The 14,980-nt window shown below is 54.6% G+C and overlaps 1 protein-coding gene across 1 annotated transcript in view; it reads left to right on the forward strand.

The window, feature by feature from the left end:
* Positions 1-14,980, forward strand: part of TEX264 (testis expressed 264, ER-phagy receptor) — a 38,972-nt gene that overhangs the window by 17,353 nt on the left and 6,639 nt on the right. The window contains exon 5 of the mRNA XM_064724334.1: positions 13,982-14,153. Coding sequence (XP_064580404.1) covers positions 13,982-14,153 — 172 coding nt within the window. The remainder of the gene's footprint in view (positions 1-13,981; positions 14,154-14,980) is intronic.

The raw sequence follows: 14,980 nt of genomic DNA on the forward strand, positions 1-14,980 counted from the left end.
AGGGTGTGGAGAGGTGTATGGTTCAGGGCAGACCTACACACAGCCAGTATATCCCACCCTGCTTTGAGGAGCAAACACCCACTGCCTGTTTATTGTCAGGACAACTTGGATTGTCCCAGTAGGCTGCCAAATCCTGGCCCTCTGAACTCCTCTGGATTTGCCAGGACTGGTTTCATCTTCATAGTATCCAGCTGCCTCAGCTGTTGAGGGCTCCAGAGCAGTTTGCAGACTGGTCTATGAGCTCCTTGAAAGAGGAAGGTTGAGCTATGCTTAATTATTGGCTTGCAGGCTTTTGGAGAGTGCCTGTGAGCCCTCAGTCTAGGACTCCTTCTGTGTCTTTCCTTTTCCAGCATGTGGCAGTTGATTTCAGCCTGTGCTCCAGCCACACCAGGGAAAATCAGAGCCTGTAATAGAAATGTTGGCAGTTTCTAACTCCACCACTCATGCCTGGGGCTGGAAGGGATTACTCCAGATCAGAGCTGCCCTGAGGCAGCTGATGGAGGTCTGCAGCATGGCAGGATGTCCAGGCTTCCTGAGCTGCTTCCCCTGCTCCATCCCAAGTGAGCAACATGTCATGGCAGCTCTCTTTGCCTTCATGGCCCTTGTGCTGGGTGGGTCACCTGGCACCTCTCTGAGTGCATGGCAACAAGGAAAGGCATTTGTTCCCCTGTTGTCAGACCACAGTGGGCAGAGGGGCTTGTCCTCTGTCACCCTTGAGCTGATTTCTCTCAGGATCCAGTGCAGTGCCTGGTGTTGGTAAGAGATGGAAGGTGCCTGTTACCCTCAAGAGTGATCAGCAGCACCTGATGGTGCCTCTAGTCCAACCCATTTCTTTGTCCCCAGCCCACCCAACATTCACCTTTCTTGAGCTCCTCAGTGCTGTGGTGAGTGTGAGGAGGCAGAGGCTCACACCTGGCTTGAGCAGATGCATTTCTGCTGGGTTTGTCAGAGACAAGCTCTCCCTTAGGTGAGATGCCTCTGCCCTGCCAGGTCAGCTAGGCTGGGTGCATAATCCGAAAAAGAATGTGCTTCCAGTGTGGAGGAGAGGAGCAAACCTTCCTCAGCGGGGAGATGGTGATGGGAAGTCAGCTCTCCTGGGTACCGGAGAGAAACTAGTACTGATTTGGAGAAAAGACTCAATACAGCTTTAAGGACAGAGTCAGCCTCCTCTGGCACTGGGATGGCAAAAGAGAGATGCTGGGGCCATGAAATGGAGTTACTGATGAAGCTTGGAGTGTGCTTGTCTTCCAGGCCACTGACATCTGAATCTTGCACATGTATGTTTTGCATGGCTGCCTCCTCCTAAAGCTCAGCAAGGCTCTGCTGATCTGAGGCTGAGCTCCAAATTAAATGACACCAAACAGCATGGCTTTACATTTCAAAGGCTCAGAGCAGAAGGATGCCTGGGACTTGCTGTCGCTATGGAGTAATTGGAATGATTTTTTTTTTTTGGCGGCTTGTACAATGACCACCGGGTGCTTGCTCCACAGACAGATGGTTTTACCTGCATCTTCTGCTAATGGGAGGAATTATAACAACCCTGCAGGGATGAAGAGGAGTGACAGAGCTGAGTACAGTGGAGACAGCAAGTTAGTAGCTGCTCTGAGTCCCTGGCTCTGGCTGCTTATCACAGTGGTAACTTGTGGATGGGCACATTTGCATCACACAACCCCTGGAAATTTCTTCTTCTGTTCCCCCATTCCATACACCACCAACCAGAAAATCTCCTAGTACATTTTAAATTGCTACTGTGTCTCTTTCCCTTATCTTCACAGGGATGGACTCAGCAAAGGGGCTGCTTGAAGGTCAGAGGTGGAGGTCTAAGGCAGCTGGGAGAGTGGTTGGTCTGGGAGCCCCAGTCCCAGCACTGGGGGCTGTTGCCTTTCAAATGAAACCTGAAGGGGTGTCCTGGCCCTGGGGGAGGAAGAGAATGTGCCATGGCTGATCACAGAGCGGCCCTGTCTGCAGCTGCCTGTTGGCTTCATTCAGCATTGCTGACAGGCTCTGTTCCCATTCTGTAGGGCTGTAACATAACAGCACTCTGGGAGGGAAACAATGGCCTCATTCCCACTGTGGACACCTGCATTTTTGCCTGCTCCTGGATGGCCGGTTGCTGTCATTAACTCAGGGGTTTATTTCTGCCTGGAGCTGCTGGCAGGTCCTTGACATGCAGGAAGGTAGATATCTATCATCTGCTGGGGCCAGCTGCTCTGCTCTTCACGCTGTGCAGATTCACAGCTTGGGGTAAGGTCCTCCCAGTGATTCAGTAACCAGCCCGTGAGTTGGCAAAAGCTTATCAGGAGGTCAGTGTGGAGAAAGACTTGCTCAGGTACTTCTCAGTGCAGGAATGAGCAAAGCAGAGTGGTGCTGTGCCTGCAGGAGCTGCCAGATGTTGTGGGCTCACAGTGGAGGAACACAGCCATCAGCTCCTCTCTGTTCTTGCATCTTCCTCCTCCTCTCTTATGTGCATCTCTAGGTGCCAGCCAAGTCCACTTGTCCCACCCAGGTCCTGCCACCCCAAGAAGACACTGCCTTCATCTCCCAGCAGTTCCCCTCAAAGCTGTGTCTCCTGGGGGGAGCTACTTTTGGACCCATAGCATTGGCTCAGCTCTGGCTTTCTGCTGTGTCCTGGGACAGAGCTGCCCAGGCAGAGCATACTGCCTGCCCATGGCAAGCTGTGGCTGCTTGGGGAGGGGCACAATGGGACAGAGGTGTAGATATGCTTCCCCAAAAGCCTCCCCATCCTCCAGGTGCCCAGAGTTTAAGGAGGGGCATCAGCACTGGGAAGAGGAGGGATGTCCTCCAGGTCTCAGGGCACTAATGAGGATGTGGGGCAGCTCTGGCTGCTGTGCTGCCGTCAGTGGTGTTACACAGGGCTGTGTGTGGTTGGGGTACCTGAGAGGGCACAGCAGCGGTACAGATGGGGAGTTGGCTTCCCAGGGTAGAAAGATCTGAAAAGCTGAGTGGTTTGATGCATCTCCAGAGCATTACCAGCTCATGGAGCACATCTGGGAACATATGGGATCCTTGTGGAAGGACAGAGTCAGGCTGGGCTCTGTCCTTGCCTAACTGCTTTGATTTCTCCTCCTGATTGATCTGCACAGTCAAACTCACGATCCTGTGCTGGCAGAGGAGCAGTTGCCAGCCTGCAAAGGTCGCTGGCAGCAGCTGCTCCCCTCCCTCCCCTGCTGCCCGTGCTGCCGGCAGCAGAGCCCGGGCTGGAGGCGCTCAGCTTGTGTCCCTGCTGGCCCCCAGCCGCTGCCTCCCTGCACTGTGCTGCTCAGCGGGTGCTCTGCTCTCCACACCAAGGTAATGAGCCCGCTGGGACTGCACAGGGTCCCTGGTGGGCCAGGGAGGAGGAGGTGAAAGCTGCGGAGGAAAGGCAGCCTCGCCTCGCCTCGCCTTGCCTTGCCTTGCCATGCCCGCTCGCAGCGGGGCCGATGGAGAAGTGCGGCCAGCACGTATGGCCGCTGAAATGGCGTGTGTGGGGACACATGGAGCTGCCCCTGGTGAATCTGCCTGGTGCCGGGGTTGGCCTCCCTCACACCCCTGCTCGCCGGCTCGTCCCGCATTGCAGCAGCCTCAGCCCGCCCGGCTGTGTTCGCTCCGCGTTCGCTCCGTGCCGCCGGCGCTGTGGGTGCGCTGGGGATTTCCCCGGGCAATCGGTACCGCCCGCGGCTGCAGCGCCGAGGGCTCCGGGGGCTTCATTAGCCCAGCTCACCCGGGGATTGTCAGCACGGAATTGTCAGCACACAGGAGCCCGCCGCTGTCGCTGTCTCTCTGCCCTTTGTCAGGTTTTTGGGGAAGAGAGGTGCAAGCTCTTGGATGTGGGGGTTTGAAGGTGGCTTTGCTGGAAGCCTCCAGGGAAATGCCTCTTGTTCATTTGTAAGCATTCAGGAAGGAACTTGTTCCAAGCCCTGGCTTGCATTTAAAACGTGGAGATAGCTGTCGCTGGGGCAAGGGAAGGACGAGCAGGAGGGGCAGTGAGCCAAAGGTAACCAGTGTAGGCCCATGGGTGTCTGCCCTACAGAGAGCCTGGTTGGGATCCCTGTCGCCCAAGACAAGCCTGTGAGTGCAGGGTTTCCCTAATCCAGAGCTCAAACAATCTTTCTGCATAGTTGGCTGCACATAACTGATAGCTTTGAAGATCCCTCTGTCCTGGAAACTTGCTTTCTGACTTCAGATTTGTCAATGTGTTGTAATTGAGATGTGCTTAGGGATGTTGTGATTAGCTTGCCTATTCCTCCTCAGCAAACCAGGCTGAAACCCACTTGATCTCTTCCTCTGGATCTTCCTTGCCTTCCAAATGAGGCCAGCAAGCCTGACAGTAAGTCCCTGTGGGTGGGGAGGGAGGACTATTTTGTCTGAGAATCAGGCAGTTGCATCGTGGCTTTGCCCTGGGCTGCTGGTGGCTTTATCTGTGCAAGTTCAACAAGGTTAAGTTCTTCAGCTTCCCTTTTTGGCTTTCTCAGCTGTGAAGGGATGGTGTGAGGCTGAGCTTAGCTCATCGTGAAATATATTCCATGAAGCCTGGGAGCTGGGGGCGTTGCAGAAAGACAAGGTTGTTCAAGGAGGTAGGAAGGGACAGGGAGGGTATTTATTCCACTCGACCATTTTCCTCCTGGGGCCATTGGTGTGACACCAGAGTTTGTCCTGGTGATTGAGGCTGTGGAAGAACAACTAGAGATGCCTGCAATCCAAAGAGTAAAGGGTTGAGGTTTGGAAGGGGCAGCTCAGAGCTTGTCTCAGGAGACTGAGAGCCCCCATGTGCTGTGGGCACAGACACTGCTGCTCCCGCTCCATGGCTGTTGCTTTGGCTTTGCTGCAAGAGGATTTCATGGCAGGACTTGTTGCAGGTGAGGACATGTGTGAGAAGGCTGTGAACCACAACCCTCCAGCCTGTCTGGACATTCTTGTTGCAGAAGGGCAGCTACTCAAGTGAATGGTGGCCCAGGAGGGAAAGCCATCAAGGTGGGTTAGAAATGTCCACCTGGATGAGGAGCTCTCTAGGCTGTCCATGGAAGATCTGTCACCACAAGAGTCTCATGACAGCGTGGGGCATGTCACTCTAGGTTAGGAGTTACTCTCCCTGTGAGGAACATGACAAAGACACAAGTTTTGGAGAGGTTCTTTTTACCTGTGTGGTGTCCCATGCTGGGTGGGAGGCTGCAGTGCAGTGAGCTGCCTGGCTGAGGTAGAACAACAGGACATGATCTTGGATGATGATCCCTTTCCTGAAAGGCCCTATCTTGACAGGAGACAGAGAAATTGCCACAGCTGCTGCTCCTGGCAGCCTTGCCAAGGCAGCAGAGCAGGCAAAGCGATTTAGCATTGCTCCAGTCATCCGTGGTGGCAGAGATCATTGCATCAACCCCTTCAGCATTGTGATTAATGCTGGAGAAGCATCCTGTGAGGGCTGGGAGGAGTGTGTTTGTCCCTGGAGATCCTCTCTCTGAAGCAGAGGCAGCCCTCTCCAGCTGTGGTCCTCCTCTCCCACAGTCTCTTCCTCCTCCTTTCGTGTGCAGCTGTTAATCCATGTGCTCCCATAGTGATGGAGTTCCTGGGAACTGGGACAGGAACCTAGCACTGGTTCCTCAGGAGAGGAGAGATTATGTGGATTTACACAGATTCCTTGTCTTGTGATGAAAATCTGGTGTTTGAGCTTCAGGATGGTTAAAATCAAAGTCCCCTTCAGAGAGCTTGTGCGTGGCTGTGATGGGGAAGGAGGAGGAGAAGATGGGAGGTGGTGGGGTCGGGTAGGAGGAAGAGTGTGAGAACGTTATTATGGAGCTCTGGGAAGCTGGTGAGTACCATCTCCCCATCTGGTATTTTATCCATTGTGGGTACAGGAGCAAGGCAGAACTTGGGAAAGTGGAAAGCACTGAGTCTTTAGGAAAACTAACTTTTTTAATGCAAAAGTTTCCTTTATTTCTGCAACTCTCTGCCTCAGGACTAATTACCAACAAATAACCGTAACACCAGGGGGGACCCAAGCCCCATGAATTATGTTTGTTTGCACCATCTGGCCTTTATTCTGCAGGTGACATTCCCATAGTTGGGGGCAGTACCATCCATCCCTGCAAGCACACGGATTGATGTACCTGAACGTCTCTGGGCTGGCAGTTTGTCCAAGGCTTGTCCTGCCCCCACTGGGGGCTCTGACTGCCTGTGGCTACTTTCTGAGAGATTTTATCTTGCTGGGACTTGCTACCTGGCTCGTCTCTGTAGATGATGGATGCCTCTTTGTGTGCTGCAGGATTCCTCTTGCAGCTCAAGTGGGTGCTGGAAGAGGAAAAGGTCCAGAGTGTGTTAGGGCCTCTAGTGAAGTAGGGCTGGAGCATATTCCCTTTTGCTGGAGAAGAGGATGGAATCTCCATCCCAGGGAGGAGAACAGTGTTCATGACTCCCACAGTAGCTGCCAGCATGACCTGAGAGCCTGTGCCTGGTCCCTGCCAGCTGTCCCAGGGTGCTGGGATCTCCTGCACCCACCAACTGCCCCAGACTCACTCCTTTAGCTCTCAGTTTGTCCGTGCCTGGCAGCTGCCACTCTGCAGGTGCTGCCTGGAGGAGCCCTGGGAGCAGCTGGGTGGCTGGGCCTGGGAAGCGCGGGCGGGCAAGGTGTAAATTGCATGGCGGGCTGCCTTCACTGAGGTGAAAATGAAAAACTCTCCCAAGCTATCAAGCCCAGTGTTTCACAGCTCCCACGGTCCAAATGCCCTCCCACTCCCTGTCACTGCTGCAGGGAGGATCTTGGGGGCTGGTTCTCTCCTGCCTGTCCTGGAGCCATGGCACTGCCACATCTGCAGTGTCCTGGTGGCAGGCAGGACGGGGGGCCTGCTGTGGGAAGGGGAAGTGTGCTGAGGGCAGGCAAGGATGCTGATGCTGTGGGAGGTGCTAATTGCCAGGCTCTGCATTCTGCTACCTGGAGGATTTGTTATCCTTTGGCGAGACTTTGTTTTCCGCTGCCGTAGTGCTGGTGGTGGCACTCGTTCTTCCTGCTGCCTGATGGAAACGGCCTTTTCCTGATTGCAATAATATCACCTTCTGTTTCTGAAACACCTCGCAGCCCAGAGGATTTGAAAGTAAAGTGCACGTGCGTGGGAGCAGTCTCACCAGCCCTGAAGTGTGAGTTTTTCCAAGCTGGGAGGCAGCAGCTGTTCCCCAGCCCTTGGCAGCCTGGTGCTGCTGTGCCATGTGCTGGAGCTGGCTCTGGCCTGCCTGGCTCCATGTGCACCCTGCTGGAGCTGCTAGCTGAGATGTTGGGGTTTCCTTGATGTTTGAGGTATTACTGGTGTAAAGCATGTCTGCCTGCCTCTCCCTCCAGCAGTTTGTCTTTGCTTCTGCCCAGCCATCTCTGGGGCCAATGGCTCTGCCCCAGCCTCTGGCTGCCCTTCATTGAACAGCCCTGAGCACCCAGGCTTCATGCCTGTCTCCCATTGGTAGGCTTTAGGCTGTGGCCCAGCAGAGAGGACCAGAATCTGGGTTGGGTTTGGAAGGGACATTTAAAGGTCATCCAGTCCAGCCCCCCTGCAGTAGGCAGGGACATCTTTCACTAGCACAGTTTGCTTAAAGCCCCATCCAGCCTGGCCTTGAACTCCTGGCTATGTCCAGGGATGGGGCATCCACAGCTTCTCTGGGCAGCCTGTTCCAGTGCCTAACAACCTTCAGCACAAGGCATTTTATGTCCAGTCTAACCTGCTAGCTTTTTCTTTAAACCCAAGTCCCCTTGCCCTGTCACAACAGGCCCTGGTAAAAAATCTACATCTCTTACAAGCACACTTCAGGGCTCCTCAAAGGCTTCTCCTCTCCAGGCTGAACAACCACAACTCTCTCAGCCTGTCTCCATGGCAGAGTTGTTCCAGCCCTTGGACTGTTTCTGTGGCCTCCTGTGGACCTGCCCTGGCATGTCCATGGCTGTCTCATGCAGGGGTCCCCAGAGCTGGAGGCAATATTCCAGGTGGAATTACAAGAGCAGAACTGAGGGGAAACATCCCCCTCAGGCTGCTGTCCACACCACTTGCAGTGCAGCCCAGGAGACCCTTCACCCCAGGGGGAAGGGGTGCCTCTGTTTCTTTGCTTTCATCAGCTCACATGGATGACTTGAAGCAATGTCTAACCTCAAGCTGCTGTCTGAGCAAAGAGGAATGGAAACAGGGACATTCCCAGTCTGAGCCTGGGACAGAAGGATGGCCCAGCAAGGAGGAGAACACCAAAGGGGGCTGTGTGCTGTGCAAATGAATTGCAAAGCCTCTCAGGACTACCTAGCACCCGTGTTCTAAGATAAGCAGGGATGACACACCGAGCATGGAGCGTGTGAGGAAGCGAGGAGGATGTGGCACACAGCACAGCTCCCCCCAGTCCTAGCTGGTGGCTCAGTTTCAGCTTTTAATTTTAGCAACTGATTTAGGGCCGTTCAGCTCCACGCAGTTTTGTTGTTCCTTTAAAATCCCTGGGACTGGAGCGTGCGACTCCATCGCTGGGAGATGGAGAGGATGGCTGCCTCCAGCTGGAAGGAAGGTGTGGGGGAGTTGTGTTGTCTGGCATGTGAGGACAGGGCTGGTGGGTCTCCTGGGGGTCTCCCCACACTCTCCCAGGTGCCAGCTGACTTGCTGGCAGTGCCCAGAGCAGCCCCAGTGCCAGCAGCACAGGCAAGGGGAGCCTTGTGGCACCGAGGCTGTGGTGGTGCCCTGGCTGGCTGGGGGGATGCTGGTGAGCCCCCCCAACAGGGAGCAATCCCCAACGGTGGTCACAAGCCCCCTGTGTGTTTGCACCCTCCATCTATCCCTTCTTCAGGTGTGGCAGCATAGTAAAGGGAAGGGACTGAGCCCAGCTGCCTGTGGAAAAGCTCCTCATGTGGTTGGTGTTGCTCCAGTGTCACAGCCAGGATGTGGATGGAGCAGCTCCATGTGCCCTTCTGCTTCCCTGCAATGGCAGCAGCACATCCTCTCACAACAGGAGCAAGGGTTCTAGGCACAGTTGCACTGACTTACTGGCACACTGTGCCAAAATGAAGTTTAGACAATCCCTGTGAACAACTCACAGCTTCTCCTTGAGTCTGGCCCTCCTGGGCATGTGTCCATTGGCCCCTCTGGGAAGTTCTCTGGACTGGCTCTGTGCAGAGAGCAGGCAGTGCTGAGGCTGCACCCTGCACTGTCAGCACTGTTGGCTTTCCCAGTGCCTCCAGCTCGGGGCTGCCTGGTTCCCCTAAGAGAGAAGAGGGTTTTTATCTGCTGGGTGACCAGCTGCTTGCTCCCCTGGTTTCCCAGTCCTGGCTGGGCTTTAACAGGCACGTTTTCACGTGTTGCAGGCAGAAGGTGCTCTGGCAGGGATGGGTGCCAGGCACAAGCAATGGCTGTGTTCCTGTGGCACACAGGTGGCTGGAGCATGAAGTGGACATCTCTGCAGTGGAGCCAGGAGCTGCTGGGCAGCATGAACAGCTCAGCCTCCAGCTCTGCTCCAGCAGGAAGCTTAGTGGTGGCGTGAAAAACCTCTCCTCAGCTGCTCCTACAGCATCAGTCCTGAAACAGGGACTCTGCAGGCTGGTGTGACTTAACCAGCACCTTGTAAGTGATTCCAGGAGGTCACAGTAAGGAGTCAAGGGTGACAGGGAGCTTGTGGAGTGAAGTGGGATGAGGACAGCAGCTGCCTCCCCACTGCCTTCCTGGCAACACTAGAAGTGTTGTGGATTCAGCTGGAGCCTGATTGCCAGCATGCCCGTGCATGGCGAGGATCCAGAGAGCATCCACAAGGCTCGTTTGTGGTCTCCGAACAAGATGAATTCTTGCAGCAGTGGGAGATGAAGCAAATCCAGTTGGTGACATTTGAATTCCTGAGCAGTTGAACCTGGCAGAGTGACAGAGACAGTCCCTGCAGTGCCCCAGCTCATCTTCTGCTTCCCAGCAGGTGCTGAGGGCCATGGTGTGACACGAGCACCCTGCCACCTCCTTCTGCCTTTGCACAATTCTGCTGGGATTTTAATGACTGCAGGTCATGGCTCGGACACCTTGTCATGTCCTCTGCAGCCCTGGGACTGCTCTCATGCTCACCCAGGAAAGTGAGGGCATCTTCCCCCTGGGAGGCTGTGCCCAAGCCATATCATGAGCACACATTGAGACCTTATGGACGAGTAGGGGGAGGAGGATTTGTGCTGATGAATAGCTGGCACCTCCTGCTGCTGGGGAAGGTCTCCCAAAACTCTAGTCATTGCATAACCCTGTCCTTTCTGATGCATGAGGCATGGGGATGCTCCATTCCTAGCAGGATGAGAGTGACCTGGAGGAAATCCTGCAGTCAGTACGTGGTGGGAGGTGATATGGAACCCGAGGTTAAAGATTGGGCGAGGTGCTGTTCCATCTGGGAAAGAGGAGTGCAAGAGTCTTCCCTTACGTAACGCCTTGCTCCCGAGAAGGTGGTGAGCAGCACCCCACCACATTCCTCAGATGGGCTGAGAAGGAGTTGGCTTCATGGGAAGCATGGATCTGATGTGGCAGGAGTATGCTGGAGCTGCTCTTCTGTCAGAACTGAGCTTGTGGACTCTGGGTGCATTTGTGTGTGTAGATGGGCTGCATGGATTATGTGCAACGAATCAATTCCCTGTTTCAGGTGCCATGGGGAGGGTCCTGCACAGAAATGAGCCCTGAATGCTGCACTGCTGCCTCTGTCTTTGCTGGCCATGGGAAGGGAGAGCTGCTGGCAGAGGCTGAGGAGGGAGGTGGCACTGCACGACCTTGCAAAGGGACAAGTCCTCTTTCCTGCCCCACTTACTGGTCCTGTTGTCACAGCCAGCAGCCTGACACTGACAGTGTCCCACTGTTCAGCTCTCGCTGAGCTCCTCCACCCGTGTGAGACTGCTTTGGATTTGACTGGAGGGCTCTGCCTTGCAAACTCCACATTCCCCTTGCTGCTCCATCTGTTGGCTTGGTGGCACAGCCAGCCAGGGGCTCCCTTCTCAGTGGCAGTGCTATACTGCCTGTTGAGCCTTTCTGTTGTTTTGCCATGTTGTTGAGCCTTTGCTAATTCGCTCTCTTCCCACACCTTTGCCTTTGGCCTCTGCTCTCCAGTCTCTCTGGGTTGCTTCTTTTCATTGCAGTGTTTCTCTCCGTGGGGATAATCCCAAACTCACTTTGTCACCAGCCTTTTTTGCACTTTGCTGCACTATTCTTGCCTGGCCTCTGCCTGCTTCCTAATCTCCTTTGGTATGATCACAAGGCTGATATCCCACCCCCTTTAGATGATCCCCTTATCCATTTCCACTGTCATGGCTCCCCACATCATTGCCTGTGCCCATTTCTCAAGTCTTTATGCAGCCTCATCCAGGCTGGACAGGACAGCATCCCCAGGTGCAACATCCTTGCTCCTCCTTGGGGACATTGTCCTCTCCTGAGCCCACCTGCCAGTGCTGAGCTCTGCAGCAGCCCTGCCACAGGCTGGGTTTCTCTGGGAAGAAGCACAGAAGCAGAGGCCAGCTCACTGGCCTGGCTTCCAGCATAATTTGTACAGACATAAACTAGCACTCTCAGGCTTTGATTTCCCTCCATTTCATTTTGGGAAAACCCTGGATGAACTGGGAAGAAATCAAGTATTGTATCTGTCCCTAATGAGGCAGGCATGGGTATTGACAGTGAGTGTCCAGCCACTTTGGCATGGTCCCACCATGGTCCCCAGCCATGGGCTTTGGGCTGCACACCTGGGCTCCTCTGGCTTCAGGGACACAGAGCTGCTCCTGGCAGGGTGGAATATCCTTGTCTCTCTTGTAGGATAATCTTGAGTGTGAAGCAGCATTTGGCTTAAGAGACAGTCCTGCTCTTCATTCATGTGCACATTTTTATTCCTTAAAAAGCCAAGATTCCCACATTTTGTATGGGCAGAGAGGGTGTTGTTTTGTTTTGGGGAAGCCACTTCTATGTCTGTGTAACTGGAAGTTGTAGCAGCCTAGAGTAGATTGTATGAAGAGGGTATGTCCCAGATCCACTCTTTTGGAACCTTAGGAGAGGCTTTGGGAAGTCAGCATGGGATGTCTTGAAGACCAGACTGGAGCCCTGAGGATCTGGACTGGTCGGAGATCTCACATAAAGTTAATGAAGGTCTCTTTGCTCTAAGATCCTTTGAGTTGTCCTTGTGTGCAAGAAGTGATGGAGGGCCAGCTGGATTTGTCAAAAAAACCCTGCAAATCCTGGAGGACACCTATCTCTGGTGTGTGTTGCAGTAACCTAAATTAGGGAGCTGAGCTGGGGGTTGGTGGATGGGCTTGTGGTTGGCAGAGCAAGGGGCAGAGCGGCGGGGAGGGCTCCTGTCTGCCTTGCTGCTGAAAAAGCAGCAGTGATATGAGCCGCCTCTGCTCTGCTGCTAAAAACAACCCAGCTTGTTGTTATTTAATGCAGTTTTGATCTGCAGGCCCCAGTGTTTCACCTGCCTGCAAGTGGGAACTCCAAACTCCAAGTGCCTTGGAAGCCTGCCTGCGTCCCTGCGTGTCCCTGCAGCATGGGACAGGAAATGTGGTTCCTCCTCGACTGGAGGAGGCACTGCTGAAATTCAGGCTGGGAGGCATTGGGATGATGGGACAGGTGAAGCTTCTCTTGGGGTCATGTTTCTGCCACTGAGGTGTTTTTGGGTAAACTGGGCCTCTGCATTGCCAGATCCTGCAGGCTTTCCCAGGAAAATGGACCCAAAAACTGCTCCTGTGGGATTTCTGCCTGTATTTCTGGTACAGCATCCTGGCAGTGTGAAGGTGGCTCTTCAGGTGGTACAGCTGCCAGCACCAGGAGAGGGTCAGTGTTGGCTCATGTCTGTTGTGGATCCTGCCTGGTGCCAGCATTAGTCTGGGAAATAAATGGTTCTTAAATCACATTGGTCCATCCCCAGGGCTGAAAGGAGTCAGGTTTTTGTAAGGTCATGATTGATGTGTCCGTAGAGCTCATTCTTGGTGTGGGGCCAGCTCTGGCAACAGAGAGCCCCAGAGGGATGTGGACCCTGCTGGAGGATGTGCAAACAAGCCACACCAACAGGCCATGACAGAGGAGAATAGTTGAGGCAGAGAGGAAAATCACTGGGTCAAGGAAGAAGAAGCGGATAATCAGGGCAAGAGGGAGGAAGAGAATAGCTGAGGCAGGGAGGAGGAGGAGCAGGAGGAGGAGGATGTTAACCAAGGTGGTTGCAGGGTTAAATAAAAGCTGTCAGTGATTTGAAAAGGGGAAAGAAAGAAAAAGAAAACCCGCTAAAGAGACACTCTCCTTTCTCACCCGGCTTGTAATCAGCCGCCCCCTCTGCCAGCGAGCAGCTGGCGGGCGGGCGGGCGAGGAGGGGGTGGCAGGAGGGTCCAGCTGCTCCTCACCCAGCCCTGGCACCCCAGGAGTCCCCAGAGCCCCGGCTCAGCCCCTGCCATGGGGCCCTGACAGCCTGGGGTCTTGAGGGGCTCTGCCAGGGGGAGCTGGGGTGAGGAAAAGGAGGAGGGAGACTTGTCTGAAGTGCCAGGGATTCATCTCCCACTCCCCCTGCCCTCGTGGTTCTTAAAGGAGCTGCTTGAGCTGTCGGCTCTGGATTATATTAATTAGCAGAGAAGTGCCTGTTCATGGGGCTGTGCTGCTCATGGGGCTGTGCTGTTTGTGGGGCTGTGCTGCCAGCAGGAACTGGAGATCTGGCAGGTCTGTGTGAAGCAGCTGCCTGGCTCCCCAAAACCTCTCACTCCAGCCCAAAATAAGCACATCAAAACCAAGGGTGAGCTGGGGGTCTTCAGCATCTCCTCCTGGAGCCCAGCTGGCTGCTCATCTTCTGGGCCTAACCTGCCTGCCCTGGTACCTGGGGCTGCTGTGGTAGGGAAAGCAGCACCGTGGTTTGGGATGGCACCCTCTGCTCCTCACTAGGCCTCCACACCTGTGGGCAAAGAGGACCAGGCTGACCTGGCTGGCAGGTCAGTGTGGTGGGGGATCTGCTGGGCTGGGGGGTGAGGACACATCCCTGCCCATGGCTGCTTTGTGTCTTCCAGGAGAGGAAGCTGTGTGCCCACCCCCGGATCGAGATCTACAAGCAGGACCGCATCTACTTCGTGTGTCCTCTTGCCCGCCAAGGAGACTTCTATGTGCCTGAAATGAAAGAACTGGAGAGGAAGAGCAGGGCTGCTGCAGCTGTGGCTGAGGATGCCCAGACAGACATCACAGGTATCCATGGCTTGTGCACAGGCTCCTTCTTCATCAGCCCCCACAGAGGTGGGGTCCTGGTATTCCCAATCCTGCTGCCTGGGCAGAGAGGGACTGGCCTGTGCCCACCTGGTACCCAACCAGAGTCTCAGCACACCTCTTCCCGTCACCCTGGGATCTGAGATATCATGGCATGTCTTGGGGAGCACCCAGGAACCCTTGCAGTTTTGGGTTAAGCCACTGTTGCTAGCACAGAGCTGGATCTCACAGCTTTTAGTTGCAGCTGGGCTTGTTTTTCTCTTTGTCATATACATCTTCCTTGATCTCATCTTCATCTGTTACATGTTGGGATTGCAAAGAGCTTAAATACCAGGTTGCTGTAGCTCGTGGTGGAGTTGCCTGGGAGCATCTGCTCAGCAAGATTTGTTGGAGCCTGGATGTATTCATACAGGAAGGGACCACAATGGCTGTAGGCGCAGAGCAGCAGTGCTATAGTAACCCAAAATGCTGCTTGCCTTCAGCAGCCCACATGCTCCCGTGCCTGTGAGATGTAAGAGCTGGCTGTCCAAGCACTCCCAGGCACTGGACAGCACATCTGAGCTGGCTGCTGGCAGGGGCCTCCCTCCTGCCCCACGGGTTGCCCACGCTTGTGTAATGGGCATGAAAAAACCATGAGGGCTGTGCTCGCCTCGCGGGCACTTGGGTCATTTGCTTCAGCACATCTCCAGGTTTGGGTCGCTTTAATTCTTAATCACATAAAAGCAAGCCTGGGAATTGCTTTCTGGGAGCTGTGTCCATTTAGTGTTGCAATGAGGAGCCTAATTGGAGCTGTTTCCCAGCCCCTGCAG

Source organism: Zonotrichia leucophrys, chromosome 12 (assembly GCF_028769735.1).
Source record: "Zonotrichia leucophrys gambelii isolate GWCS_2022_RI chromosome 12, RI_Zleu_2.0, whole genome shotgun sequence".
Classification (NCBI taxonomy): domain Eukaryota; kingdom Metazoa; phylum Chordata; class Aves; order Passeriformes; family Passerellidae; genus Zonotrichia; species Zonotrichia leucophrys.